Genomic DNA, 27,474 nt, shown 5'->3' with positions numbered 1-27,474 from the left:
TTAAAGAATATATGGATGAACTGGCTGCACTAGTTCGGAAAAGTGCAGCAGCGAATAAATTCGCAATGGCCACATGTGTTCACACACGTATAAGATAATAATGTAATTTACATCACATTCACATACACAAAGGTCGTTAACGATTACACGAAAATGGGTGCATATATTTGTGTATGCTAATTCTTTTAGTTACTTTTAGTTTTAATTACGTGTGATATGAAGTAATATTAAATATTTGTCAGTGTATAAGTCGGTACAATTGGAATGCTCTAGAATATGTGGAATAATTGCATTATTGATAAATTGCAGCAAATGGTAGCACACGATTGTTAATTGATGATTAAAGACATTTGTTATCTAACGTGGCATAAATATAGGTTAGTTTTCACATGTAAGTGTGTATGTGTGTGTATTCTGTATAGTCTACATTTAATTAAATTTATAGAAAAGTGTACACACAGCATTATATCATTCATGTACATAATTATGATGGTAGAAATTTATACTAATTAGCTAATCATTTTAGCATAATATATATCATGCACAATATTCATTTCGAAGAATTCTGTTCTATCAAGATGAATATTAGAGTATTTTTTGTATTATAATGTTGTACAATAAAATGTTTGGGATAAATACAGAAGTATTAATTATATATATTTATTTTAGTTACTATTGGTAAATTTAATATTGGAAATAAGACAACATAATGTTAACACCTGTATCCATGGCACCATCTACATCTGTGGGCAGTTCTGGCCTACCAAGTCCGACCACTGACACATTTGATGACAATTCAAATAGAGTTACAGTATATTTACATCAACTCGCTGGAAGTTATGAAATGGATGTTGATGTAATATTCAAAGATCATTGTTATGCCCGACCCTGGAATTGGAAACCAGAAAATATTTATGTCAAGCCTGTAAAAAAATTATTTTTTTCAAAAAACACTGCAACAAAGTAAGATTATCGATATAATATGTAAATTAAATTAATCTTTAGAGTAATATAATATAAAATAATGATTTTTCCATTATTATAATATATTATTTTTTATATCTTAGTGATAAACATAAAAAGGATGAAGAGATTGATGTGGAAGATATTGACAGCGAACCATTGATACCACTCTTTGATTTAACTAGAACTCGGCATCTCATGGATGAGTTTCAACGTTTAGCGAGTTTTGCACGACCTGAGAAAGAGGAAGATTGGGAGGAGAATATAAACAAAACTTTATGGTCTTCAGTTCAGAATCGCATATTCAGCAAAGTAACTCGGATATTGAGTTCGGAAAGACTCGCGAGATTGGCCAAGGCTAAAAGCGCAATAGAGCCCATCTTTCGAAGAACGTCCGTGGATATTGCGACCAGACGATTTCGTGAAATGTTAGCGTCAACTGGATGGGATTGGAGATTGGCTCAATGGCTGCACAATCTATTGTTCGAACATCTTCCTCACGAATATTTGGCAATCTATCTCGATATCTTACAGACTCTGAGAGTAAAGATTCCTCAGCTAATCGATAAGATGATTGCCGTACAACCAAATATTAACGCTAGAGGAGGTTCCATTACATGGGAAACACTTGGATCGCTCTTGAAACGATCTTGGGATCCGGTCGCGCCAAGTTTAAATGGAAGTCGACCCGTAAATATGATAATTTAATTACTAACATATATTATATTACACTGCTCAAGTATATGAATAGAAATAAAATTAATTATAGAAGAAACTGCCTGGAAATCCGATCTTGATAATAGTACCATCTGGCATCACGTCAACCGTTTCTTCTCGTCAACATAAATGGATCACGCAGTTAGGATCATTAGGCATGGTTGCTACCGTTCATACTCAAATGGGATTGGCAGCTAACAGAATGACCATGATGGTATGCATAGATCAATTAGTTCAGGCTACGAGAGCCAAAATACAAGATGTTAAAAACGACTGTCCTGGAAGACCAATCATACTCGTAGGTTTCAATACTGGTGCGGCACTTGCTTGTCAGGTAATGTTATCTTTTCCTATTTATGTATAACTTTCTCTTCTTATTATCTAATTTATTTTATGATATAGATTGCCCAGATGGAACATGTAACCGCTGTTATTTGCATTGGATTTCCTTTTTCGACGGTCGAAGGAAAGCGCGGTACGCCCGATGATATGTTGATGGACATTCGTTGTCCCGTTATGTTTATTATCGGGCAAAACGCAACCCTCGTTAGACCAGATGATTTGGAAGATCTCCGGGAGAAGATGCTAGTGGAGACGAGTCTTGTGGTCGTAGGCACAGCAGACGATTATCTCAGAATATCCACGTCCAAGAAGGTACTGGAAGGTATCACACAGAACATGGTGGATAGATGCATATTGGATGAAATTGGCGACTTTATCGGCAGCATTCTGCTGCAACCGCATCCGTTACCGTTGCGATCCATGATGCCTGTCTGCGAGAACAAAAACAAAAAAGATTCTCACAAACGAAGAAACTCGACGAGCAGTTCCGTGGAAAGTGAACCTAATTCGCCGACTGTGAAAAAATCCCGACCGAACACGCCGGTATCTTCCGCGCCGTCAGCTGCAACGAACGCGACGACAAATTCACCTTCCAAAATTGGTACCTTCAATACTCAATCTAATCTTGTACAGATGAGTGGACAACAAACAAATCATGCCTCCACTTTGAAACGGAAGCGACTCACGATCAATCAGAAAAATCAATTAACAGAACATCTGAAAACTTCTAAAATTCCTGGCCAGGTAATTATTACACAAACATATAAATATATACAATTTATGAAATAATCATCGATAAACTGATATGTATATTGACTCAAATATCACTGGATTTTTGTAAGAGAGAACGAGGCATTTCTTAATTAAAATATTTGTAAATGTATTGCAATATATTTTGAATATCACAATATATGTACATATATATACTCTCTTAATAATGAATTATATATTATTCATTACAGACAAATATTAATGCAGAGAACGGCATAACGCTGAATATAGGTACGCTAGCAAGTCTAGCCCCAATAGGACCAATACGTTTAGCACCTACTACAGTGAATCAATCCGTGACTTCTTCCAAAACGTCTAATACGTCCAAAGCTGTGACCGCAACCGTCAAAGTACCGAAGATCATTTCTAATGTGCCGTTACAAAATGTTTCGAAGATGAAAACTATAGTATCCTCCAACAAGTCTTATTCGAATGTGATGTCAAACAATTATAGACAAGTCAATGTAGCTGAGAAGAGTGGAGACGCGAAATTAGTGAACGTATTCACTACGGGAAATCAAATTAGAGTTAATACAGCTGCCGGAGGTAAGATATATGTTGTAATTCGTCATTATATTTTAAGCTATCGGTGTGTATATAGAGGACTAACTGAAAATATTACATCTTTTGTTCTCGATTAAATAGCGGGAAGTAAAGCTGCCTGTGCGACAACTGGCACGTTGTCGAATCTTTTGCAAAGTGGAAAAAGCTCGATCGCGCTTACGAGTGGTCCATCTTCCGCCCGTGTATCGTCAGCTTCCAGTATTCTACTAACGACTACCAATTCATCAGCGAGTAACATAACATCGTCCACAACGACTCCTTCAAAAGGTAGATTGTTATTATCTAATCAATTATTAAATAATTTATCTGAAATATAGCGATAAAGCCTATATGAAATATATAGTCTATATGAAATTTACATATCTATGGTCAATTAAATGACCTGATGTTACAATTTGTGAGTCTATTCAGGATTTTGATTTTTATATAGTCAAATAACATTCATAATGTTGTCTGCTTGTGAAGTAATATTCTCCTCCAGCGCTGCTTGTTATTACTCATATATTTGTTATGTGATCACGTGACTATATTGGAGACAAAACGAGCGAAAAATGACATTTTTATTCTGTGCATCGTTAGAGAATCATTAGAATAAAAGTGAAAATTGAAGAGAAACTTTACAATAAGGACATTTGATCTTGGCAACTTCACAATACAAGAGACAGTATCTAGCAAATTGGGCACTATACACTTAATAATGTGAGAATAATCAACATGTATTCGCTACATTAATTTCGAGAATTTATTTTTATTTATATTTTCAAGTACAAGTTATTTTAATCGTTAAACCAATTATTTTAGTATAAATAAGTAAACTTACATTTTTATGATACTTATTTAGTGTGTGGCATATATATATATATATATATATATATATATATATATATATATATATAAAATGAATATTGTATATAATTAATAAGTTCACAACTTTTTATAATTTTAATTTTCTTGGTCTTTGTATAGAGTTTATCTGTATAGATAACACAAATAACACATTTTTACACTAAATTTTTATACTTGTACATAAAATGGTACAGATTGCCTAATTTTCGAAATTGCGCGATACTACGTGTAACTGAACATAATAAACTGTATGAAAGGGAACGGACTAAAAATTCTCTCAGTTTCTTGTAATATTTAATAATCTAGTATAAAACTAAAAAAATTAAAATGGAGCACATGAAAAAAAAAGTATTAGAAATTATAATAATTTTATTACAAAGTTCCTAAAATATCGAATGATTAAATCTATAAATATGTATATGTATATATATATATATATATATATATATATATATATATATATATATATATATATATATATATATATATATATATATAGATTTTAAACTATATTAGGAATCATATAACTTTTCTATTAAAATAAATTATTAAATATAATATTATTGCATATATATTTAAAAAAAAATGAATTTTAGCATATTAGTCTATTTAATTATAAGAAAAATATATCACATAATAGTAAATACCAAATTTATAATACAGGCAATTAATTTATAAGCATTTGTTGTCAATTCATATTTGTGATTTTTCCCTATGTAAAACCAAAATATCCTATTTCCTAAAGCTGCTTAATGTTAATTTGATACTAGACTTATTTTACTTGATAGAACCTCTCTTCCTTCCTTATTGTACATATATTTTCTTTAATTTTCTAGCTTAAGTAAGTAGAAGTGTTTAACGAAACCATGTGCTTCTATTACTTTCAATTATTTAATTATCTTTAGATAAAAAATTTCAAATACATGGATGGAACTAAGGGGATTTTCAATCTATCTCTTAATCGGTAACGTGAATGTAAATAGTTAGTAAACTTAGACATATATGCAGATGATATTGTCTTACAATGCTATTAACACTTGTGGATGAGCGATAAGCATCATCATGGATCTTTAAGTACGTATTAAAAAAGAATATTGTAGATACAATATCAGGTTGCTTTTTATTTTGTATTCAATAAATATTTTTTTGTGATATATATATAATTGGAATTTGTTTAATTCCCAACCTTATATTCCCTTCCATTGAATTAGATATTAATTATTAATCAATTTTAGATGTGTGAGCAAACAATCGGTTTTGGAACGTTTAATTAATGCCTTTATTTATATATCAGGTTTTGGACAACGGCAAACATTCACAATAATAGGGCCCAAATGTATTTTGTTAAAGAACTGCTTAACACACTCTCTTTGCTGGAATCTTTTATTTTGAGTAAGATAGAAATCCTCTTAGTTAAATTTCTATCTGTTCTTCAATACCTTATTAGCATTAATAGTGGTATCTAAAATTATTAAAATAATATATTATTTCAGTAAACAATATTAAATGCACAATTGTAAGTTCAAAATACTATAAAATTGTGACAAATATTTAACACAGATTAAATATCATAAATATAAAAATATTTTACAATTATATATTTAATATGTTGGATGTGTGAAATGTGTTGCCTAATATATAGTGTTGGAAATCTCCGGAAAATCGTTGCATGTTAATAATATATATACATATATATATATATATATATATATATATATATATATATATAATTTTATATCTTTTTGAGATCTGAGGCAAATACATACATCTATATTTTATAGCAATGGAGGAGATGGGAATGAGCAGTGAGTCTCACTTATTGGAGATATCTAAATCGACACTTTTACCACGACAAGAAGCCGCATCTGACAATTCTCATAATACGTGCGGTAACATAGTCATTGTTGAGAATTCTCTTCACAACAGAAGCGCGTCCTCGTCAGTGATAGTTCCGTTTAACACCCAAAACTCCGGCAACATTTTGCCTCTATCCAACAAACTGAAGCTCTCTCACAAGTCGATGAAGACGATGCCGAAGATCACGGTTAACGCCAACAATTTACAGAGACTTCAAAAAGGAAAAGTCGTCCATAGTATTCAAAAGAAAAACATTGTTACAAATGATATCGATGATGAACTGGGAAATATACTGGACATACCGATAATATTCGCCAAGGACGACGATAATTTAAGCAACATTGACAAGATACCAATAGTAACGCAAGCGACGCCGATTAAGGAACCTCAGGAGAGGCCCAAATTAAGCAGTACCACCAAAGTGGTTCTAATTAGCAATAAGCAAGATAAGCAGTTACCAAATAAACCTGTTATATGTCCCAATATGCAAAATTTAAATCAGCTGATACTGCAGACGCGATCTCAAAACAATGGCCTTTCGATGAAGAACAGATTGCCGATAGAAAATCGACTGGTACAACCCGCTGTAAAATATACCAAAATCATTCTAGCGAAGAGAAGCTCGCAACCCACTCAGCAGAACGAGAGAGGTGAACAACAGATGATTGCGACGACAAAGATTGCGGAAAACATGAATGCACCTAAAATCCTTACCTTCGAGAAAGATGAACACAGATATATACAAGCACAACCTTCCAAAGCTTCGATAAATTATGATTCTCTGACAAATAACGTACTCGAGATTGAAGACGCTATTAAGACCAATATCATCGAACGCAAATATGTGTCTACAATCGACACGATGTCACCTGTAACTCTTGATGATGATGACTGCGATATTTTGAACGATACGAAGCTAGAGCACGAGAAAGAATACAATTCGGAACAGTCTATTTTCGACAATGTTAACGAAATACAAACATAGAATACATAAGTTTTGTAAGATATATATGACATTAGTTCTTGATAATATATTGTGCAATACACGAAAAGACAACTAGAAAAGATATTATTTTAAAGGATTGATACTAAATCTAAATGTGTGTGTGCGTATGTTACTTATAATATATATGTGTGTGTGCATACGTGTGTGTGCGTGTGTGTGTATGATAAAACATATATATTCCTAATATATATCAATTATAATAGTATTTATAATATACTAATACTATAGTATTAATACATTATTCATTACTATATATCACACACCAGTCTCTAAGCTTTAATAGCAATACAACATATTTTATTGTTACAATGAGATTATATAATGCAATCTATCCTAAGATTTTATGTATTACGTATACAATATTTCATTATTATGTAATGTAAAAGATGCATGTCCTTATATAGATTTAAAAATTTAAAAGATATATTTATTAATTTAATTGTGTGTGCATGTGTGCATGAATGCTTAATAGTATTACAAAATTCTTCCATATATACACACACACACACACAAAATATATATGATATTCAAGCTTTTCCACAAATTAACCAAAGAATTCAAAAGATGAAAAATAAGCGATATTAAATTATAGAAAAACACTGCTATTTCGTAAATTGTATATCCCTAGAATGTGCCAATTTCTTTTATTTAATACTTATTTTATATAGCCGTTTTTTTTCATATATGTCTATGAAAAAAATAAAAAGAAACTGTGCAAAAACTGTAGAAAAATGAACATCTGGTTAACTTATTATTTGCTTTAAATGTTATATAGAACTGTAAAAACTGTCCAAAACTAAAAAACTGACTTTCGAAAAATTTATCATTAAAATTCTACTATTAAAGCATTGAAAATGTTATACAGAAAAGATATCTCACAGCTATAGAATGTAACACTTTCTAAGATTATGGATTAGTATTCGTATTTAAAATATAAAAGATTACACTTAATGACATATAGATAAATTACATTTAAATAAAAATAATATAAAAATTTGCAGTTACCTATATCTCAGTCCCTAATAGAGTGTGCCCGTTTTGCGACGTAAACATCACATATATCTTTTTGCTTAATTCGGGACCGATTTTACGTACAGCTGTGAGAGGTCCCATTGCTCTTCTAATCTATAGAGAGATTTCAGCAGATTTATTATATTATTAAGTTGTGAATAATGTAATCAATTTATTATCTCTCTTTATTATGGTTTATATGAATAAATTTCACATGAATTTCATCTTGTATAAAATAAAATTAAATCTATATTTGTATGTATGATGATGACTAAAGATGAGAAACAAATATTGTCTATATACTATAGAGAAAAAGAAAATTCAAATATATGTCTAATATAATTTTATTATTTTATATATTAATTTGCTAATACAAAGAAACAAAATTAAAACTTACCGGTATATCTTTCAATAAATTCATACCTTCATCAGGTGTACAATTTCTATAAGCCTAGAAAAAAAAAAGAATAAAAATTCTATTTAATTTATACATTTACTAGGAATAAACTTTTTTTCAACAATATATTAGAATGAAATATTCATTGCAAGATTTAACAATACCTTGATCAGTTGCATTGGACTAGGATAAACTGCACATATTGCTTCTGATGTTTCCAAGCTACTTAAATTAAATTGACACAACTGCTGTTGCCACAATCTCTTCAATCCATTTCCATCTTTATCTACACGCACAGTGTTCTTATTGTCTCCCATAACATACCAATCAAATTTATCTTCCTGACTTTCTCTCTTCTGCAATTTATACGGTATTTCCGAAATAGATTTTGTATACTGGTATACCATTAAACTTAGATCCTGCGCGTTCTCAATTAATCTACTGTTACATTTGACTACTAACTGAATTTCGGTCAGGCACATCTCCAGCTGCTGTCTCGATATAATTGGAAATGTTTTAAAATGCTCATTATTTTTGCTGTTGAGTCTCGATCCTTTACTTTTAGAACTCTGATCTGTTTTCTGTTTCTTCCGATATGTAAAATACTCTTCCATGCCAAAGATAACCAGAGTCATATTGTAATTTGGTATCAAAGATTTATTGCACGCGACGGAAGCGCAGAAAGTACCTTCCGCCACGTGTTTTACTGCTTCGTAATTGCTCCAGATCACGATAATATATTCTTCCGGCTGTATACTTTTGTTTGTATGCACTTCATTATCTTCGCCGACATAATTCTTTTCGATATTCCTCTGCCATGTAATACTGTTCGGAATTAACTCAGTAGTTACGTTAATTTTAATATCAGCACTTTGCAATACGCTTTCAATTTCTGTACGAAAGGCAAATATATCGATATTTCGATCAAGATTAACTTCCATAAATTTCAAACATTCTCCGGGCTTTATATCTTTAGATTTTTTCTTCTCGATCGCCTTCAACGCCTTCTCTCTCGCCCGCTCTTGCTGACGTTTCAATCGTTCCTCCTTCAACGTCATTTTATCTTTTTTAGATGCAGTCGCTTTTCGCGAAGTCTTTTCAATCCGATTGTCTTCTGAGTCGTGAGAATCGGACACGGTATGCTTTGTGGACGATCCACGATATTTGTAGCCATTGTTTGTATTCAAATTGGAAAGATCCTCTTCGCTTTGCGACGCCGAATTTTCTGCAATATCGCGACAGAACGGTACCTCCGGAAAGTCGAAGTCATTTGTAATATTGAAACGATGTTCTTCGTTAATTTCAAATCCATTCCCGTTGCACTTGCCAATAACGGGCGACGCGGGTTCGTCCGAATCACTTAGCACGATCACATTCGACATTCTTTTTCTTCTTCTTCCACTTTCCTGCGTGCACGTGACTTCGAATCTCAATTACCCGAAAGTCGGATTGAATCGGACTTGGCTTAACCATATGCAACATTTGCGAGAGAAACTTTTTCAAATAACGACATGTTTTCGTTTCAATCCGATAACCATCAACACTTGTCACGTGCATCAGATGTTTGTTGCTTCGCACATGCTACTCATCCAACCTAATCCAACCCAACCTTCCTATACATTTGAAAGGTATATTCGTATTATTTCAGCATTTATTATCAGATTGTTTACTCTCTCTGTTTTTCCAAAATATCCGAATATATTATATATATATATATACACTAATCGCAAATTATTAATTATATTAATTTTATATTAATTGTTATATATTTTTCGCTCACGTGAAGAGATCCTTAATCGAGATCCTCGAGATATCGAGATTGTCGATTAAGCGCAAATTAATTGTACAGTAATCAAAAAGGCGCGCAGAGTGAAGTGTAAAACGAGAATTGAAAACGTTCGAAATTGACAAACGAAATACTTTGCTCGAGAACGAGAGAATTTCTTCTTTTTCGCATTATCTAACTGTACGATATAGTAATAGAGGCAGCTAATGAAAGCGAACTGTAAATAGGTCTTTCATATCCCGCATAATTTCGAAGCGAAATAGAGTGGATACATAAATAGGTTATACTTTATGAAACGTTGTACGTGTACAGTGAATAAGTTATCACATACGAAGTGATTAAACTCAAGAGTGACGTGTATTAAAAGTGTTATATTTTTATCTTTTTAGATAGTCGCTCATCGAAGTGCGAAATTAATTATTATCCATTAAGATGGATTCATCTTCATGCGATTCGTCAGTGGAAATAAAAATAGAAAATGAGGACGACGAACTGTTCGATTCAATTATATGTATGAATAATAAAGACATTGTCGAATCGAAACAAAATAGTACGAAGGAGGAAAATGATTTAGACAATAATACTTGGGATGAAGATATAATAAATGCAAAAATTTATGAAAATGCGCAAAACTATGAAGACTGGAATGCACAAAATGACGATACTCGAACGGAGCATAAAAAAAGTGAGGACAACATTAGATATATAGAGTACAAAGATAATGTAAAGAATAAGCCGGAGAATTCGCATACGCTGCGCAAGAGAGCAAGGCAAGACAGTATGGATAATGAGGATGTTAAGGTATCTCGTATCAGACGTTATTCCACTGACTCGAGCTCGACCACGAATTCGTCAGAGAGTAGTAAAAAGCACATAGAGTTCGAGACAGATCCGATTGTATTGGCACGCAGGCAAAAGGAAATAGATTATGGCAAAAACACTATCGGATATGATAGATACATTCAGCTGGTTCCCAAGTAAGTATTGTGATACAATTTCCATTTCTACGTAGATAGCTTAGGACAAGTTAAATTCATATGAGATTAGGGAAGGAGAGGATTTATTCTATGATTTTGTTGTGTTTCATGTCAAACAAAATTTTATGATATATATTTATTTTTGTTTTAGAGAGAATCGAACACGAGAACATCCAAGGACACCACCAAAATATATCAAATACAGTAGGAGAGGCTGGGATGGTATGGTGAAATTATGGCGAAAACAACTACACTCTTGGGATCCTCCTCAAGAAAATGACAAGGCTGATTAAAAGACTAAAGTCATTTTCAATAAAATCAATTTTAATAAAATACTGCCAATCATTTCTTTAACTTATATTGCAATTGCGTTATTTTTTTTAAATTTTCTTATGCTGCTTGTTCAGCACATATCGCTTCTAAAGTGTTTAAAACAACTTACAATATATTTTTTGTGTTAATATAAATAATTATATAATGATTAAATAATGTAAAAAAATTATACAAAACAATATTTTTATGTTTCCATTTACATATGTGATTTGTTTCATAGCATTTTGATATTGTACATCGATATATATATATATATATATATATATATATATATATATATATATATATATTAATGTCTTTTGAAGCAATATTTACAATTTCCATTGCTACATGAACAGGTTGAATTCATACCAATATCAATAAATCATACAAATTAATATTTGCAAACTCAAAATTGTGCAATGTTTTATATACAGTTTTGATATGGAGACAGTATTAATATAAATGATATATAAACTTAACTTTATTTAATAAAAAAATCTCAAAAAAACGAACTTCATATTTTGTTAAAATAGTTCAGATCACTTTTATTTAGATAAATCAAAGAACAAATTTATAATGAATAATTACTTATTCCATGTTTTTATATCTATCTTCTTAAATAATTATTAAATATATTATTCCCCTATTATGATTCTATTTTGTGTATTTTCTATTTTCTTAAATATCAAAAATTAATTCTAACAAAAAACATTTACTTTAATTTCAATGCTTCAAGTCTTTCCAAAATGGCATTCAATTTCTGATTAGTACTAATTTCCATTTTATCTATCCTTTCCATTAATTTATTCTCCATATCGTAGAATTTATTATCGATATAGGTTATAATATCTATGTCAAATTTTTTATCTTCATCAAAATGTAAATAATCCTTTTTACTGCCTCGTCTTACATTTTCGTTTTCGAAAGAATTTAATTTTTCATGCTCACCTCCATGATTTGAACATTCTTTTTCACTATCTCTTCCATTCATACTTTTATGTCTAAGATACTCTGAGTTTGAAGCAAGAATTTTCAAATTTTCCTCATCGTTATTTATAATCTTTTGTTTATTATAATATCCAAGTATTCTTATTGCCATTTCAGCTTCCTGATTCATATTGCCACTGCTGTTACTGAGAAAAGTCTGAATAAAGTTTTTATAATCAAAGGCACCTGATTTTACTTCTTTTATAGATTCCATTTTACTATTCATGCAAGGTGCAATATCCATATCTGATTTTTTATAAGCTTCTTCACAATTTGTACATTCATTTTCATTGTCTCTCTTTTCAATTTCACTTTTACATGGTATGGAATTTGATTTTCTGTAACTATCTTCACAGTTTGAACAGTCTTTTTCATTGTCTCTTCTAATCCCATTTTTACATTCGGAATTCTCAGAGTTTAAAACAAAATTTTCCAAATTTTTCTGGCAAAACTGTGTCTTATTCATAATTTCTTGTTTATCATAATAGCCAAGTACTTCCATTGCCATTTCAGCTCCCTGATTCGCTTTGCCATTGCAATTACTAAGAAAAGTCTGAATAATATCAGAGTTGAAGGCACTAGGTTTTGCCTCTTTTATACAATCTATCAAAAACAATTTTATACCGTATATCCACATGGTAGAGCTTTTATTTTTTGTTCTGGTAAACTAAGGCAGAAACAAAATTATTACATCAAATGTTGGAGAAAAAAAAAAAATATATATATATATATATATATATATATATATATATATATATATAAACATCTTACCTTAATACTAGCTTCTGTTGTAGGAGGTTGTATTGTTGTTTCTCCAAGAAAAACAATATTTTCTTCATACTCATCTACAAACTTGGCAAGTATTGTTGTTTCATATTCTCCATATTGTTTGAAGATTTCTAGAACATTGCCTTCGGAAACAATAGCAATGCGTGCTATTTTCTGGCAGTTTGTTATCTTAATGTCCAACATACAAGGTTCAAGGTTTGACGATTGCAAAGCGATACAGGTATCCAGAAAAGCTACATCTTCACAGTTTATTCTGCAAACATTTTTATATATAAATCATTAGCATTATTTCTGCTATTTTAGAAGTCCATTGTATGATGGAAATTACATATACAAATTTGTTCTAATTTGTTCACTTACTTTGCAGGTGCATGCTGTAACGATGCGGTGGTAATAACATCATTGAACTGCTTATTATTGATAATCTGCCAATTGCACGAAACTAGTATGGAATTCTCGCAACGCTTTGTGGACAGAGAAGCGTATGCTTCGCTGGTATCTTTAGCATTTATTATCTCCATAATTACAATATAAGTTGAACGAAAAAAAAAATGTATAATCAATAGTCACCTTTTTACAAACGAGGCGACTATATTTTGAGATCTCGCGAATTTGTCTGCGATTATCCACATTCTCTCACAGAATCTTTACTGTCACATCACGCTACACATGTCACTCAACAGCAGAGATTCAAATAATGTGTATACATATTTCTGTAAATTAATTTTCCCCTATTTATTACGTTCACCATTAGACATTATTTTATGTTACACTCAACGGTTACAATGTCAATGGTTTGAAGAATCGTGCGCTGATCACTTTTCTTCTAACAAAACACCCGGAACGCTGAACACAAATGTCAAACAGTACAGGTTATAACAAAATTTTTTTATTGACGTGCATTCGGAGTGTAAAGATTCTTATAAATAAGGAATGCAATAGGTTTTTATCGCAATGATTATTATAAGTGCAATGTCTTTGAAATGTCTTTGAAATGTAACATCTCTCGTTATTTATATATATAATTCATGATTAAAGGTTATTCTTCACATACACCATGCTGACCAATAGCGACCTTATTCCATAAACATGTAAATTTATAGATGTTTATGCCTTATTCATAAACCTGTAATGTCGAATTTTTTCTAGAAAGTTTGGCTAGCGATATTTTGTACGATTGGAAATCTCTAGAAATTGATTTATTTAATTGGATATCGTATGACATGTCGATCAGACATGAAATCAACCATAAGAGTGATTTAAAAGAGATTGACTTTTCTTGAGAAGCAGAAGTAAGGGGAATCAAACAACCGAGCAGACGAGCATCGACTTGTGTGTGTGTGTGCACATCGTTCTCGAGATTGTCTCTTTATACGCGGTAATCGCGATTTCACAGAAAACATGTCAAAATACAAGATTGTTATGGTTCGTCACGGCGAGAGCGAGTGGAATAAATTGAATCTCTTTTGCGGGTGGTACGACGCCACTCTATCAGACAAGGGTGCGTAAATTTCGCCCGGTTGATCCGTCATTTTCAAGGGCAAAAGGTCGCGCGATTTTACGAGTTTTTGCTTTTGAATGGATTTGAATTAATGACATTGTGATCATTTATCTCCTGAAATCTTTCATATTTTATAACATAAAAAAACTATTAAGATTAGTAATAAAAAACCTTATATATACACAGACAAATACACATGGGAAGTGTTCTTACATTTGGAATTTTTTGTAGGTAAAAGTGAAGCTGTGTCTGCGGGAAAAGCTCTCAAAGATGCGGGCTACACGTTTGATGTAGCTCATACATCAGTGCTCACAAGAGCTCAGGAAACCCTCAAGGCAATCCTGAAAGAGATCAGTCAGGAGAATCTGCCTGTCTATAAGACATGGCGATTAAACGAGCGACACTATGGCGGTCTTACAGGCATGAACAAAGCAGAGACAGCCGCCAAGTATGGCGAGGAACAAGTGCAGATCTGGCGGAGATCGTTTGATGTACCGCCGCCACCAATGGAACCAGATCACAAGTATTACGACACGATAGTGAAGGATCCACGTTACGCCGATGGTCCTAAACCCGAGGAATTTCCCAAGTTCGAATCCCTCAAGTTAACAATCGAGAGAACATTACCTTATTGGAACGAGACAATTATTCCTCAGTTAAAGGAGGGCAAAAGGATCATAATAGCTGCCCATGGAAACAGTTTACGCGGCATAGTAAAACACCTCGATCGTAAGAAACTTTGCTTATGTAATTAATTTATTGGTATCAATGTAATTATATCAATCTGTGAAAGTAATTTCTCATTTTTAGAAATGACCAATGATCAAATCATGGGATTGAATCTCCCGACTGGTATTCCATTTGTGTACGAATTGGATGAGAATTTAAAGCCTGTTGTTTCTATGAAATTCTTGGGCGACGAAGAAACCGTCAAGGCAGCGATGGCTGCAGTCGCCGCGCAAGGAAAGGTTAAATAAATTATTAAAAACATCTATATATCAATCTGTGAAGAATATACCTGTTACATGTCTGTTAAAAGTATATTTATGTATTAATGTCTCTTAAAAGTATTAATATTAATTATTATTTAGATTTTTCGAAACAAAGTAAAATTGAAAAAGGAATGATAGATGCATTCTTAAAAAAGCAGTTCTCTATTGTGTAGGAAAAAAAATTATATATATAATAAAATGGTAAAGCTTTTGAGGGAGTTTGTTGTCTTTGTGTGTTGTTTTAAAAACTATCTATTCTTTTTGCTTGATGAAACATTCATTACATAATAAATCAGACTATTAAACATTAAATGCTCGTAATTAAAGATTTCTGTTCTTTTTTTATGATGGGTTTAGAAATGTTAAATGCTAAATCATTTAAAAAAGATATACATATGATAACTATGATATACATATGATACATATAATAGTCATTCTTTTAGTCTGCGAGCAAATAATTATAACAATATAATTATTATGCATATATATATATATATATATATATATATATATATATATATATATATTTACGAAAATAAAATATTTTAATAAGAGGATTTCTTTTCATATGTTTTGACATCTTTTCATATGTTTGTACATATATAAATACTCGATGTTGATTTGTCGATTCTTTAGAGCCAATCACATTCAATTGCTAAGTGGTTTGGAGTTTGGAGTTTGTTCTATTGAAATTCTCATCCCTAGTTGGCCTCGCTTCTCATTCATTCAGAGCATCGATACGGGTGGGTTTGCACCTAACCTCGTATACATGATAACGCTGATAATCAAATATGAATCGCGTAGATTTAAAAATTGTGTTGTTGGGTAACGCGACGGTGGGAAAAACAAGTCTTATGGAACGATACATACATGACTCGTTTAACGGCAACAGACCCTATCAAAACGTAAGTACTTTGATTAGAATCCTACTACACGTGCATACACTATATCTATGGAAAAGACGATTCGAAAGGAAGAATAGTTAGAACAAAGAAAAGAGAAGAACAATAGTTTTCCTTAGAACTATTTTAGAATCATTCCGGATAGGATTATTCCTTTTAGCTTGCTTGAATTTAAAATTATATAAGTTTTCGAGAAAAAAAGAAATAAGACATTAATGAAAAGTATACATAATATATATTTTAATGGGCGTTTTTAGTTACAATCATACGATGATATTTACATATTAATATATCTCAGAAAAGAATTATAAGTCATATATCTTGAATTTCTTTAATATTTTGTTCTGCTATTATAATTCGCAAATGAAATATTATTAAAGGGAAAATTTTGTGTATGAAAATAAAAAAATTTTACAGTCACAATATATAATACTTTCCATTAATTTCATTGATATAATCAAAACTTAAAAAAAAAGAAAAAAGAATTGCAAAAAATGCTAAGAAGAATAAACTTAGTCAATTGTGAGCACTAACAAGGCATTGTTTTTCTTAGTCTATGGCATTATGGAAAGAAAATTATAGAGTAATATTAACATTTACACTGAGAATCGTCTAAATGGAAGGGAGGGCATCATACAAATTAATGCAGTTGAAATTATGCCGCAGACAATAGGCACTGTGTTTGCAGCGAAGCAAGTACAAGCGAATGGAGTGTCTCTTGTTATGGGAATATGGGATACTGCGGGCAGTGAAAAGTATGAATTCATCATTCTTCTTTTCTAAAATTTTTAAACATTTGAAAATGACATACTAAATATTATTATAACTAATTATTAGATATGATGCAATGACTAGGACATATTATCGTGGTGCAAAGGCTGCTATAGTGTGTTATGACATTACTAAGTTGAGTACATTCCAAAGAGCGAAGCATTGGGTGAGAGAACTCAGAGACGTCGAGGAACATTGTAAAGTATATCTTTGTGCTACTAAAAAAGATTTATGTGATGAAGGTTTTGTATCAGATGATCCAGATTTGCAGAATACTGTAGAAAGATATGCAAAAGGCACGCAGACCAAACTTTTTATAACATCTAGTAAGACAGGAGAGAATGTAGGTAAGTATGCATCATATTAGTAATAGTAAATACTATATCTTATTTGCAAAAAAATTTATTTATTCTGACTTTCTTTTACAGACGAATTGTTCCACGAAATTGTACAGGATTTTGTATCCAATCCAGAAAATTTGCAACAAGTGGAAGAAGCAATTGTTTTAACCAGAAAATCTGAGAAAAGCTATTGTTGTACACTGATCTAATAAGATCATTGATATTGATATTCTATTCTTGTACGATTTTTTTTATCAAATAATTTAGCTGATATATATATTCTATATATTTTTTATAATGTAAATGTTAAAGACCAATGTGATATTGTTTCGTTCAGTAATTTTCAATAGCATAGAATTTTGTATCGCAATGTTGCTAATTATTAGCATAGTATAATGCAAATTTACAAAGCTAGATTAAATCTATCAACGAACAGTAAATTTAAAAAGATGTGTAAGATATGTGTATGTGTTGTATAATTAAAGTGCTACACAATATATAATTGAGAAATATTCTTAAACATATGTGATTCTTAATCATTTAGTTTAAGATTAATCTCTTTATCATCAAAAGTGATATTTGATTGCTCATAATCATATTTCTATTATCTCTTATAATTAAAAGATTTAAACTTTAATTTTGCTAGACAGTATTAGAATAATAATTAAATTAAAAAATATTTTTTTTTATTTTGATCAATTTTATTAATTTGTAATTAATCTTTTAAAATTGATTCCAGCAAATGTTGTTGAGTAAGAAAATAAGCTCAATTGCTAGAATGTATTCACAAAATTTATTAGAGCTTCAATATATTACTTTTTAAAATTTGTTAATCTATCAGTGACTACTTTGAAAAGTGAGATAAACAAAATTCTCTAGCTTGCTCATAAACGCCAAAGAATATAAAACCACCAATAGTAAAACCAGTTACTCTCGGAAGAAAACCAGCAAACAGCCTAAAAAAAAAAAAAAAATGACCTTGTTAAAACAATGGAAATAAAAATTTATATTAAGAATTAGAGATTGAGAAATATATATTTTACTCAATCCTTACCCTTTAATACCATGATCTCTGTAAACATCTTTTAACATTGTAGATATTTTAACTTCTTCTTTTTCTGCCGAAGTACTGGACAACATAATTCTAGTCTTTGCGACATCTAACGGCGTCGTTATAGCAGCTGATATAGCAACTGAGAAATGTTTAAATAACAACAGCTCATAAAAAAATTATTTCACCATAAATAATATGTGATTCGAGTCATTACCTGACGCAGCACCACATGTGGCACCCTCCAGGGGTGTGCAATCTCGATGTATTTGTTGGGTCCACCAAAGTTTAAAATATTCCCACAATGGCATTTGAATCACACCAAATGGCAAATCCCGGAGAACGGTACTTCCATAACCACGATACAATGTTCTTAATCCTAATCGATGCGAGTCGGCCAGGAGCGCTTGTTTTCTTTGTTTAATTACCTCCACTGGTACCCGGACCAAGCAGGCAGTCTATTCATGAAAAGTTGAGCAATACTCAATACACATTTGTGTAATATTTTTAAAATTATACAATTTGTATAAAATATTATTTATAATAATACATATTTGTGTCATTATATGCTATTGCAAAGCTTTAATGTATTTAAATTTTCCAATTGTATTACTAGCCAATGATTAATACTGCAATTACTTACTACTTCAGAAGATGATGCTGCAGCCATGTGTATAAAAGAGTGATACTGATTTGGTATATATGGTTGTGTAGACTGTTTTATTCCATCATAAGTGATAAAAAAGATAGCAGCTACAATATAACAATGTTCATTTACTTAAACAAATAAAATATTGTTTCTGTTTCAATGCACATCATTATATATTTTAGCATCAAGCTATACCTGAGGGAGCAGAACCTAATATCACAGGTCCTACACCTTTGTATAGATGCTTAAAACCACCAGATTGGAAAAATCCATGCTGACTTTGTAATCGTGTTTTAAGGGTGTCCAATGGAAAAAGCGTCACGTCACAAACAATTCCTGCAAGAGCACCTGACTGACGTCAGATTATTTTTTGATGAAATCAAACTGACTTTTGTTTTAGAATTTTTGTTTACCACATATATTAATATAAATCAATAGAATGAGAATTATAAAATTTTAAAATTTAATAACATAAGTGACATCTGCATAAAATTATTTATGACACAAGAAAAAAATTTATGACTTGCTTAATTCATAAAAATTTGTTTACAAAGTGTATAATGAATGTATAAAATTTATCGGCGAGGTTTACATCTGATAAATAAAACAGTGTACGATATTAGCATGAGAGAAAGTAAAGCATCGACTTATAATTATAGACAGCCAGTAATTAACGAAATGACACTTACGATAAACGATGTAAGTAAGGTATCTCCCTTACTGGAGAAATTTTCAGCAGAACTCTCTTGCTCGTGAAACATATCTGCTCCACGTAATACTCTATTTCGGCGTCCGATCCGATCAGACGGATTTCAAGAAGCGTCATCGAGCTGATAAGGAGAAAAGTGGCCTCTAATCAAAAAGACTACTTTCCGCGTCAAAATCTTTCGGCCTACAAAACTTCCCACACAATCATGACGATCGATACATTTATTATAAAATATTGAATATTTTGGATCGTACGTGGCCTTCGAAATCTATACCGTTCATGATGGCACAATGAATGATGTAAGCCGGCGAGAAAACACGTGTTTTATGTACATGTATTACGTGATCAATTCGTCGTCTGCTTCTTCGAATCAAACCTAACCTCTACAACTATCCTAGCCTTTAAACTGAAGGTGCATTTAAAAAAAGAGCATCGACCAATCATCTGCCAAAGAAGCCATCATTATAATTGTCGCGCGCAAACGTTAGATGGCAGAGGAAAACGGAGAAATTCCCGCGCATGCGCAAATCGAAAACGATGTCGCAGTAGTAAACAGCAGTAAATACATAGGTACTCCAAGTGCAAATACAAAATATTGTCAAGATGTCGAGATGTGCGCGACGTTGATAGAGACGTGGGGAAACGTTAACGAAAACTACTCGTTCAACGATGCAGCGACAACCGAGACGATAGTGGAACGACTCGGGGATTATACGGGTATCGATTCAAATAAAATATAATGCGATGCTATGGAGCTTGATCTCTGACAATCTTCAAGAATGCCATGAAAAATTTAACGACGCGATCTCTTGTCATTTAACGATAATAAAGCCGATATCTCCGAGTTATCTGTCTATCGTCGCAGTGTGAACTGATAACATCATCGGCTATGATTGGAAGTGATTGACGTTGATGACCACTTCTTCAACACGTGCGTAAATCGATATATATATATATATATATATATATATATATATATATATATATATGTATATTCAAAAAAGTATGACAGAGTATCTACGGCGATCATAATAGCTATCGCAGGTGCTGGCGAGGAATATGTTAAGAGTACACGTGTCTATTGACAGAGTATTTCTTGTAAAAAAATAGTCGACTTGTGATATTCATTTTTGCACAAAATCTAGATAACGTACGTAAATCTATCTCAATATACGATAGTCCAATGATATATATAATACCAATCCCGAAGATTACAAAGCGTAACGAGAAGAGCAAACGCTTATTTTATGCATGACCACTTTAAAAAAACTTATATATACTGATCTTTCTAACAATGTGTCTTAATGCAGGAGTAAATTATGAATATGTGCCACATCTGTAAAGATTTTCTATGATCGTTTGGTGTGACTAATTCTAACAGCTTAACAAATAACAACAAAGCCTCCTATAATAAGATGCACGAGAATAATGGTACAAATGATATGAGAGAGTTCAATGCAACGGATGTTACTGACTCTATTTTGTACACTATACTGGTGAACGATCTCGGGACAGTCTCAACAGGCATGGCAAGTACAATCTACAACGAGAATACGTCCACAACAACGTATATAGAACTGACGCAGGAAAATGAGGGTAATCAACAGTTATGGAATCTATCTAAAACCGCTGTAACTACACTATCCGGATCTACAGCGATACCATTTAATACTTCGAAAAGTACCACAATATACACTTCAACAACAGAATCCTTCGATGAATTTGGTCCACCAGAAGGAGTAGAATATATTTTTGTGCCACTTGGTGTGGTCGTCTCTGTTATTATACTATCAGCTGTGGTATGGGTAGCGATATCACTTTTGTCATTACTTTGTGACGTTTTTCCCCTGCCCTGTTTTTGTTTATAAATATATAGCACTAGTAAAAGAAAAATATAAAGCATACAGTTTTTGTTTATAAATACATAGCACTAGTAATAGAAAAATATAAAGCATACAGCATTCTAAATGCTAATCGTTGAAAATTATTCTGAAAGATATATCATTGTGTAAATCTGCATATGTTTTAAAATTTCTTTTATTATAATTCTCTTATTGTCTTATATGGAAAAAGTATATATAAGTGCAAGACGGCCATACAATTTCGATAAACATTTTTCTTTAGCAAAGCTTTACATCCTGCTTTTTTTGTTAGGTATAAATAAAATTTCTTGTGATTTAACTTTCTATAACTCCGTCTTTAAAGGTACTAATTATATCGAGGAAGCGCAAGTTGGAGCGTTTAAGGCATAGACTCATGCCAATGTACAACTTTGATCCTGGAGAAGAGGAAGAGGATGACTGGGAGACTGAACTGTTGGACGAATGCTACAATACACATCAGAGACGAGTGTGTAAGATTATCTTCACTTGCGACCTATGCAAGTGCTTTGAAAATAAGAATTGATTAATTTTACAGCAAGGATACCAATCCATGGATACAGAAGAGAATGCAGAACTGTTCAGTGGTCATTAATAGCACATTTTTTGCATGGCATTTGAATCATTTTTATGCTCTGACTATCATAGATATTTCTTATTTAATATTTATTACTATTCTATATATGAACCAAGTTCTTAATCATTAATGGAATTTCAAATTAAAAGCAATATTTTTTCTTATACAAAAATTCTTTAAAAGAATCAAAGTTTTATTTAAAAAATAGTATATTAGAAATATATTTAATAATTCCAATTCCTCAACCACTTCTTACAGTCCAATCTCACTTAGATCGCAAACATATCCTATTCAATATTGAACCATTTGATCAACATTAAATATTATATACTTTTGCAATCTTTAAAGTATTAATCAATATTATATACATAGACACTGACTTTTACACAACTATTTCACAGTAAAATATATAAGTTTGAAATTCTTCATAATTCTATTATTTATATGTAACATATTTTAATCATATTCATATTTCATGACAATTTGATATGATTTTCATAGATTTTGTTTTTTCTCATCATTAAAAGGAACTTTTTTTAATACAAATAAATTTTAAAAACAAAGAAATTTTTCATATATATAATTAAAAATTAATTATATTTTATACCATTGCTCATATAAAAATATCGCTACAACTTTGCAACAAAGTATTAAGAAATTAATTTTTTCTCAAAATTAGATTAAATTTTCGGAAAAATATAAACGCAGAGTTAATAAGAGTACTTTGAGTTTATTTACTTTAATACAAATTTGACATTCACACATATGCTTGCCTCAAAAACGACAGTAATGTACACTCATTAAGAAAATGTATTAATTAGAAATAGAACACTAATCGACAAATATTAGTGTTATTAATTAAAAAAGAATAGTCCCTGCATATGTTACATACAAGAAGTATTTTTTTAATCTTTCTCTATCTCTTACAATATTAGATTGTATGAAGTTCTTTTTTTTTTTTTTCTTTTGGCTTCATGAATTGTAATACACATATGTAGGAGAAAAAGGAGGTAGCAAATATGTGACAATACTATCTATACTGTGAGATTTTTTTTAATAAGTTTATCAAATCTCACTTTTTATGTAAATTAAAAAAGTTTTTGAGATCTGTATTTTAATCCAGTCCTTTACTATTGAAAAAAGTTACACGCACGTAAACTTAGCACTTAAAAGTATGATTTCATTAATTATTAATAGTAGTAATGTCAAGTAAATATAAAAAGAACTTAATAAATTGGCGTAACACAACTTTTGTATCCTACGTTTCTCTTTGAATTTGTCAGTGCGTGGCAATGTACACCATATTTTATAGAATTTTTTAGAAAATTACAATAATTAGTTATAGAACAGTGTCCACCACTTCATTTGCTTAAAAATTCCCAAGTTAGAATAAAAAAAACACAGAGTTTGAAAGAACTTAACGTTAATTAAAACGACTTGTTTAAAGATCTTCGAAGGATAGGTCAGCTGTGTTAGTTTCATCCTCCCCTATTACATCCGAAGATGCTTCAATTTTCCTCTTCTTCTTCCTCCTCTTCTTGTTCATCCTCATCTTCGCCAGTGATCTCAGGTTTCTCTTCTGTCTTTTTCGGTCTGCCGCGACCGCGTGGCGAAGTAGTTGTGCCTTTTGGTGGTCCTTGCTGTAAATTTAATACAATTTTTTTCTAAATATAATATAATCATTTGCTATCGCATACATATATACAGGTAATATTATGTATCTTTAATAATTATATGAAAAAAATCACGCGTTAATATTCTTTCAAATTATACAGATGTTGATATTAAATGTACCTTCTTCTTGTGGGAGCCCTTAGGTCTACCCCTTCCTTTTTTAACAGGTCCAGGTGGCGCGTCATCCTCATTATCAGATTTTGCCAGGCGTACCGCATTATTTTTTTCCGCGGCGGGCCTACCCCTCTTTTTGGGTTCTTTAACTGCATTCTTATCTGCTTTAGCAGGCCTACCCCTCTTCTTTTTTTGCTCCTCTACCACAGGCGAATTGTCGTCTGACATATTTATTGTCCTTCAAATATCCTGTGTAAAATAAGAATAATATTGATTATCTCATATAATGTTTTTTTTCTCTTTTCAGATTGTATCATCTCCAATAAGATAAACTATGAAAAAAGTAGAGGAATTCTGAATCATCTGCCTATATATATGTATATTGTGTGGTTTATGTGAAAAAAATAGTACATTATTTAATATTTTCCAATAAGATACTGAAAAATATGTCCTTTATTCGCAGATAATTCTTCAACTTGCAAAACTAGTGCCATACATTGATAAAAAAAATAAATGAAAAATATAGTAGCAAATATATTGTGCAACTGTATTACACACACACACACACACACACATATATACGTACATATAAATATACGACATAAATATATGTAAAATGTGAGTGTATCTTTAAAGATACATTAACCTTATATGTGAGAACTGAGAAAAAATCGTGTATCGCTGTTATTGAATTACGACAGATAATGAGTCTCGAATCTCAGAAAAACAGAAAACAAAATAAAAAAAAGCAAACATGACTATCGATCTTCCGATATTTTCTTCTCGCGCGCTTCCAAGTATCGGGGATCGCGACGAGAGAGAGATAGAGAGAGAGAGAGATGCGCAAACTCGCCGCGAAAATCAGTACTATCAATTGCGCGTCTCGTAAGTTTACGGGCGGCGCGCGTACGCATAATTTGCGTTGTAAAAACGGTCTTCGTAGCTGCAATGATATGGCGTTCACGGCGATACGATCGAGAAGATATGATTTACACTCACGGTCTAATAATTAATTATTCGTCCCGTGAGATTACTCGTCTTTCGACGAATAAAATTTCACAGATCGAACGGATGAATCGCGACCGACGTGAATATCGTAGCAACACGTCGAGAGGCAACGGCGTCGCGCGATGGCTCTGTCCTCTCCCCAAAAGTTCCGCGCCCGCCATTTTCAAAATTTGCAAACGGCCACATCGAGCCTGTAACGACTCGGCGTTCGCGCCACGCGCAAACGTCTGCGCGTTTCCCGCGACGAAAACGCGCCCGTTGTGATCGGCGATTTTTTCTCGAATTTTTCGCGCCCGCGTTATCGTCACCTCGCACGGCAAAACACCGGAAAACCCACGACGACGTGACGTTCGCGTCGGCTCGCGCTCGCCGGGGACGCCATGAGAGAGGCGCGAATCATGGCGTCGCGAGTCGTGTGCGTGTGGCCTCCGCAGCGTCTCTCCCAATCGGTGGGAAGGCGCGCATCGAGCCCCGCTACCTCCGCCGATATCTCTGCAAGTAACGACCCGACGCAGTCGTGGAACGCGCGAAAAGATCCGTCACGGAGCCGGACTTTTCCGTCGCGCGCGCTTATCGCCCGAATAAATATACGGCGGCCGTGTTCCGTTAATAAATTTCACTCGAGGGAGGCGCGAAAGAAAAATACGTTGTACACACGTCACACTCACCTCACTCACGTCAACGAAGAAAATATCGCGTACACACTACTCCTCTCCGCGAAGAACAAAGGGTGATATCGCGGCTCCTTTGCGTCGCCGGTTGGTTGCACGCGTCGTGGCGTGGCGGCGGCGGCGGCGGCAGCGGCGGCGGCGGTGGCGGTGGCGGGTATCTCGCGGTCACGTCACGTCGCCTCGCGTTGCGTCCTACACCGTTCCGTATCGTACTGTACTGTACTGTACTGTACCGTATCGTATCGTATCGCGCGGGATGCTGTGCTCTTCACAAACGCACCAATCTCGCCTATACCACTCGCTCTCACTCGCCTACTCGCGTTATGTGGTGCACTCGGCACGCTTCCCGACTCGCTCGCTTCGCCGCCGTATCGTCGTATATTAGTAGGCGCCGCTGTGCTCTCTCTTTCTCTCTCTTTCTCTCTCCGCCATCAAGCGCGCGCGTACACACACATGCACACAACACTCATACGCCCCGCCGAATACTCACAACCACCACTCTTGCCTCTGATGACGCTGGGCCGGCCGGCACCGGTGCGCTACTCCGTTTCTCGAGCGAGGAGAGAATTTCTCTCCTTCTCTCTTGCGTCGGGGGGCGGCGGTTCGTCGTTAAGTCGAGTCGTCGTCGATATACATACGCTTATGATTTACATGACACACACACACGCACGTATATGAAGTTAACTTACCGAGAGAATGTAACGTAGCCGCGCAACTGACCGACGACGATGTACTGTGACGTGATTCGTCGAGCCATCCTAAGCGCCTCTCCCCCACTAAAGCGTCGGATCGGAGCGCGCCAACGAATTCCCGCCAAAAGATCACCCGCGTATCGCCGGTATCGAAAAATCGTCCTTTTGTCTCGCGAGAGCCGGAGCCGGATATCGCGACGCGGCTCGCGTTCGCACTCTCAGCATCTCTTTCCCTCCTCGCTTCATCTTTTTTCTTTCTCTTTTTCGACGAGCGGGAGAGGAGGAGAAGGAGCAGCCTGGATCTTTCGCGCCAGGAATTTGGCGCGCGGGATCGAGCGCGATCGGCGATTTGGCGCGAACGGGAGCAATGGCGGACGTCTATTGCACGTATTGTTGCGTACTGTATTCGAGGGATGCCCATCATCGTCTTACGTCGATAGATGTATTAGGTAAAAAAAAATGTCATTGATATTTTCTCGATAAATATCAAGAACCAAAAAAAAGCGAGATGTTGATATTAATAATAATCTGTACGGTTTTTTCACAATGCACGTGTGTGTATATATATGTGTGCGTGTGTGCAGGGTTATGCAAAAGAAAAAAATCACACATGT

The 27,474-nt window shown here is 33.2% G+C and overlaps 9 protein-coding genes across 22 annotated transcripts; 5 read left to right on the top strand and 4 right to left on the bottom strand.

Annotated features, from left to right (window-relative positions):
• The first annotated feature begins 91 nt into the window (after nucleotides 1-91).
• On the top strand, nucleotides 92-7,202 carry LOC126850177 (KAT8 regulatory NSL complex subunit 3). Of its 3 annotated transcripts, none has more exons than XM_050592882.1 (8): nucleotides 92-377; nucleotides 670-963; nucleotides 1,068-1,653; nucleotides 1,736-2,014; nucleotides 2,083-2,766; nucleotides 2,985-3,339; nucleotides 3,439-3,624; nucleotides 5,985-7,202. In XM_050592882.1, exons 2-8 carry the CDS (start codon nucleotides 710-712, stop codon nucleotides 7,043-7,045), a joined length of 3,405 nt encoding a protein of 1,134 aa, XP_050448839.1. In that variant the 5' UTR covers nucleotides 92-377; nucleotides 670-709; the 3' UTR covers nucleotides 7,046-7,202. The 3 variants fall into 3 exon arrangements, with proteins under 3 accessions (XP_050448839.1, XP_050448838.1, XP_050448837.1); XM_050592881.1 differs by having other exon boundaries at nucleotides 96-391; nucleotides 1,733-2,014; nucleotides 5,985-7,199; XM_050592880.1 differs by having other exon boundaries at nucleotides 96-377; nucleotides 1,733-2,014; nucleotides 5,985-7,198.
• LOC126850192 (crossover junction endonuclease EME1) lies at nucleotides 4,660-10,132 on the bottom strand. 2 transcript variants are annotated; one of them, XM_050592908.1, is made up of 4 exons: nucleotides 8,639-10,131; nucleotides 8,475-8,528; nucleotides 8,072-8,191; nucleotides 4,660-5,665 (listed from the first exon to the last, which is right to left on the bottom strand). In XM_050592908.1, the coding sequence occupies exons 1-3, from the start codon at nucleotides 9,854-9,856 to the stop codon at nucleotides 8,072-8,074; spliced, it is 1,392 nt and encodes a 463-aa protein (XP_050448865.1). In that variant the 5' UTR covers nucleotides 9,857-10,131; the 3' UTR covers nucleotides 4,660-5,665. The 2 variants fall into 2 exon arrangements, with proteins under 2 accessions (XP_050448865.1, XP_050448866.1); XM_050592909.1 differs by lacking the exon at nucleotides 4,660-5,665 and having other exon boundaries at nucleotides 8,501-8,528; nucleotides 8,639-10,132.
• Nucleotides 10,133-10,320: 188 nt separating this feature from the next.
• Nucleotides 10,321-11,570, top strand: LOC126850202 (histone RNA hairpin-binding protein). 2 transcript variants are annotated; one of them, XM_050592927.1, is made up of 3 exons: nucleotides 10,321-10,557; nucleotides 10,650-11,237; nucleotides 11,389-11,570. In XM_050592927.1, exons 2-3 carry the CDS (start codon nucleotides 10,693-10,695, stop codon nucleotides 11,528-11,530), a joined length of 687 nt encoding a protein of 228 aa, XP_050448884.1. In that variant the 5' UTR covers nucleotides 10,321-10,557; nucleotides 10,650-10,692; the 3' UTR covers nucleotides 11,531-11,570. The 2 variants fall into 2 exon arrangements, with proteins under 2 accessions (XP_050448884.1, XP_050448883.1); XM_050592926.1 differs by having other exon boundaries at nucleotides 10,321-10,560.
• Nucleotides 11,571-11,719: 149 nt separating this feature from the next.
• On the bottom strand, nucleotides 11,720-14,403 carry LOC126850193 (uncharacterized). Its single transcript, XM_050592910.1, has 3 exons — nucleotides 13,689-14,403; nucleotides 13,311-13,581; nucleotides 11,720-13,206 (listed from the first exon to the last, which is right to left on the bottom strand). The coding sequence occupies exons 1-3, from the start codon at nucleotides 13,847-13,849 to the stop codon at nucleotides 12,265-12,267; spliced, it is 1,374 nt and encodes a 457-aa protein (XP_050448867.1). The 5' UTR covers nucleotides 13,850-14,403; the 3' UTR covers nucleotides 11,720-12,264.
• Nucleotides 14,404-14,600: 197 nt separating this feature from the next.
• Nucleotides 14,601-16,035, top strand: LOC126850201 (phosphoglycerate mutase 1). Its single transcript, XM_050592925.1, has 3 exons — nucleotides 14,601-14,829; nucleotides 15,061-15,558; nucleotides 15,640-16,035. The coding sequence occupies exons 1-3, from the start codon at nucleotides 14,730-14,732 to the stop codon at nucleotides 15,804-15,806; spliced, it is 765 nt and encodes a 254-aa protein (XP_050448882.1). The 5' UTR covers nucleotides 14,601-14,729; the 3' UTR covers nucleotides 15,807-16,035.
• A 406-nt stretch (nucleotides 16,036-16,441) lies between these two features.
• On the top strand, nucleotides 16,442-18,062 carry LOC126850476 (ras-related protein Rab-24-like). Of its 2 annotated transcripts, none has more exons than XM_050593536.1 (4): nucleotides 16,442-16,726; nucleotides 17,277-17,478; nucleotides 17,561-17,841; nucleotides 17,923-18,062. In XM_050593536.1, exons 2-4 carry the CDS (start codon nucleotides 17,381-17,383, stop codon nucleotides 18,042-18,044), a joined length of 501 nt encoding a protein of 166 aa, XP_050449493.1. In that variant the 5' UTR covers nucleotides 16,442-16,726; nucleotides 17,277-17,380; the 3' UTR covers nucleotides 18,045-18,062. The 2 variants fall into 2 exon arrangements, with proteins under 2 accessions (XP_050449493.1, XP_050449491.1); XM_050593534.1 differs by having other exon boundaries at nucleotides 16,444-16,726; nucleotides 17,390-17,478.
• A 353-nt stretch (nucleotides 18,063-18,415) lies between these two features.
• LOC126850474 (S-adenosylmethionine mitochondrial carrier protein-like) lies at nucleotides 18,416-20,629 on the bottom strand. The gene is made up of 6 exons (XM_050593529.1): nucleotides 20,225-20,629; nucleotides 19,731-19,887; nucleotides 19,530-19,639; nucleotides 19,104-19,344; nucleotides 18,890-19,028; nucleotides 18,416-18,791 (listed from the first exon to the last, which is right to left on the bottom strand). Exons 1-6 carry the CDS (start codon nucleotides 20,294-20,296, stop codon nucleotides 18,680-18,682), a joined length of 831 nt encoding a protein of 276 aa, XP_050449486.1. The 5' UTR covers nucleotides 20,297-20,629; the 3' UTR covers nucleotides 18,416-18,679.
• A 158-nt stretch (nucleotides 20,630-20,787) lies between these two features.
• Nucleotides 20,788-25,129, top strand: LOC126850475 (uncharacterized). 4 transcript variants are annotated; one of them, XM_050593530.1, is made up of 4 exons: nucleotides 20,788-21,175; nucleotides 21,289-22,043; nucleotides 22,450-22,597; nucleotides 24,797-25,129. In XM_050593530.1, exons 2-4 carry the CDS (start codon nucleotides 21,660-21,662, stop codon nucleotides 24,886-24,888), a joined length of 624 nt encoding a protein of 207 aa, XP_050449487.1. In that variant the 5' UTR covers nucleotides 20,788-21,175; nucleotides 21,289-21,659; the 3' UTR covers nucleotides 24,889-25,129. The 4 variants fall into 4 exon arrangements, with proteins under 4 accessions (XP_050449487.1, XP_050449489.1, XP_050449488.1 ...); XM_050593532.1 differs by lacking the exon at nucleotides 24,797-25,129 and adding an exon at nucleotides 22,663-22,920 and having other exon boundaries at nucleotides 20,790-21,175; nucleotides 22,450-22,593; XM_050593531.1 differs by lacking the exon at nucleotides 24,797-25,129 and adding an exon at nucleotides 22,663-22,920 and having other exon boundaries at nucleotides 20,790-21,175; nucleotides 21,289-22,049; nucleotides 22,450-22,593.
• On the bottom strand, nucleotides 23,412-26,984 carry LOC126850477 (chromosomal protein D1). 6 transcript variants are annotated; one of them, XM_050593541.1, is made up of 3 exons: nucleotides 26,858-26,984; nucleotides 24,496-24,738; nucleotides 23,412-24,341 (listed from the first exon to the last, which is right to left on the bottom strand). In XM_050593541.1, exons 2-3 carry the CDS (start codon nucleotides 24,715-24,717, stop codon nucleotides 24,210-24,212), a joined length of 354 nt encoding a protein of 117 aa, XP_050449498.1. In that variant the 5' UTR covers nucleotides 24,718-24,738; nucleotides 26,858-26,984; the 3' UTR covers nucleotides 23,412-24,209. The 6 variants fall into 6 exon arrangements, with proteins under 6 accessions (XP_050449498.1, XP_050449496.1, XP_050449495.1 ...); XM_050593539.1 differs by lacking the exon at nucleotides 26,858-26,984 and adding an exon at nucleotides 26,659-26,822; XM_050593538.1 differs by lacking the exon at nucleotides 26,858-26,984 and adding an exon at nucleotides 26,175-26,581.
• Between the last annotated feature and the right edge of the window lie 490 nt (nucleotides 26,985-27,474).

Source organism: Cataglyphis hispanica, chromosome 6 (genome assembly GCF_021464435.1).
Source record: "Cataglyphis hispanica isolate Lineage 1 chromosome 6, ULB_Chis1_1.0, whole genome shotgun sequence".
Lineage (NCBI taxonomy): Eukaryota > Metazoa > Arthropoda > Insecta > Hymenoptera > Formicidae > Cataglyphis > Cataglyphis hispanica.
The sequence above is the reverse complement of the archived record's forward strand: the minus strand, read 5'-3'. Positions and strand labels throughout refer to the sequence as shown.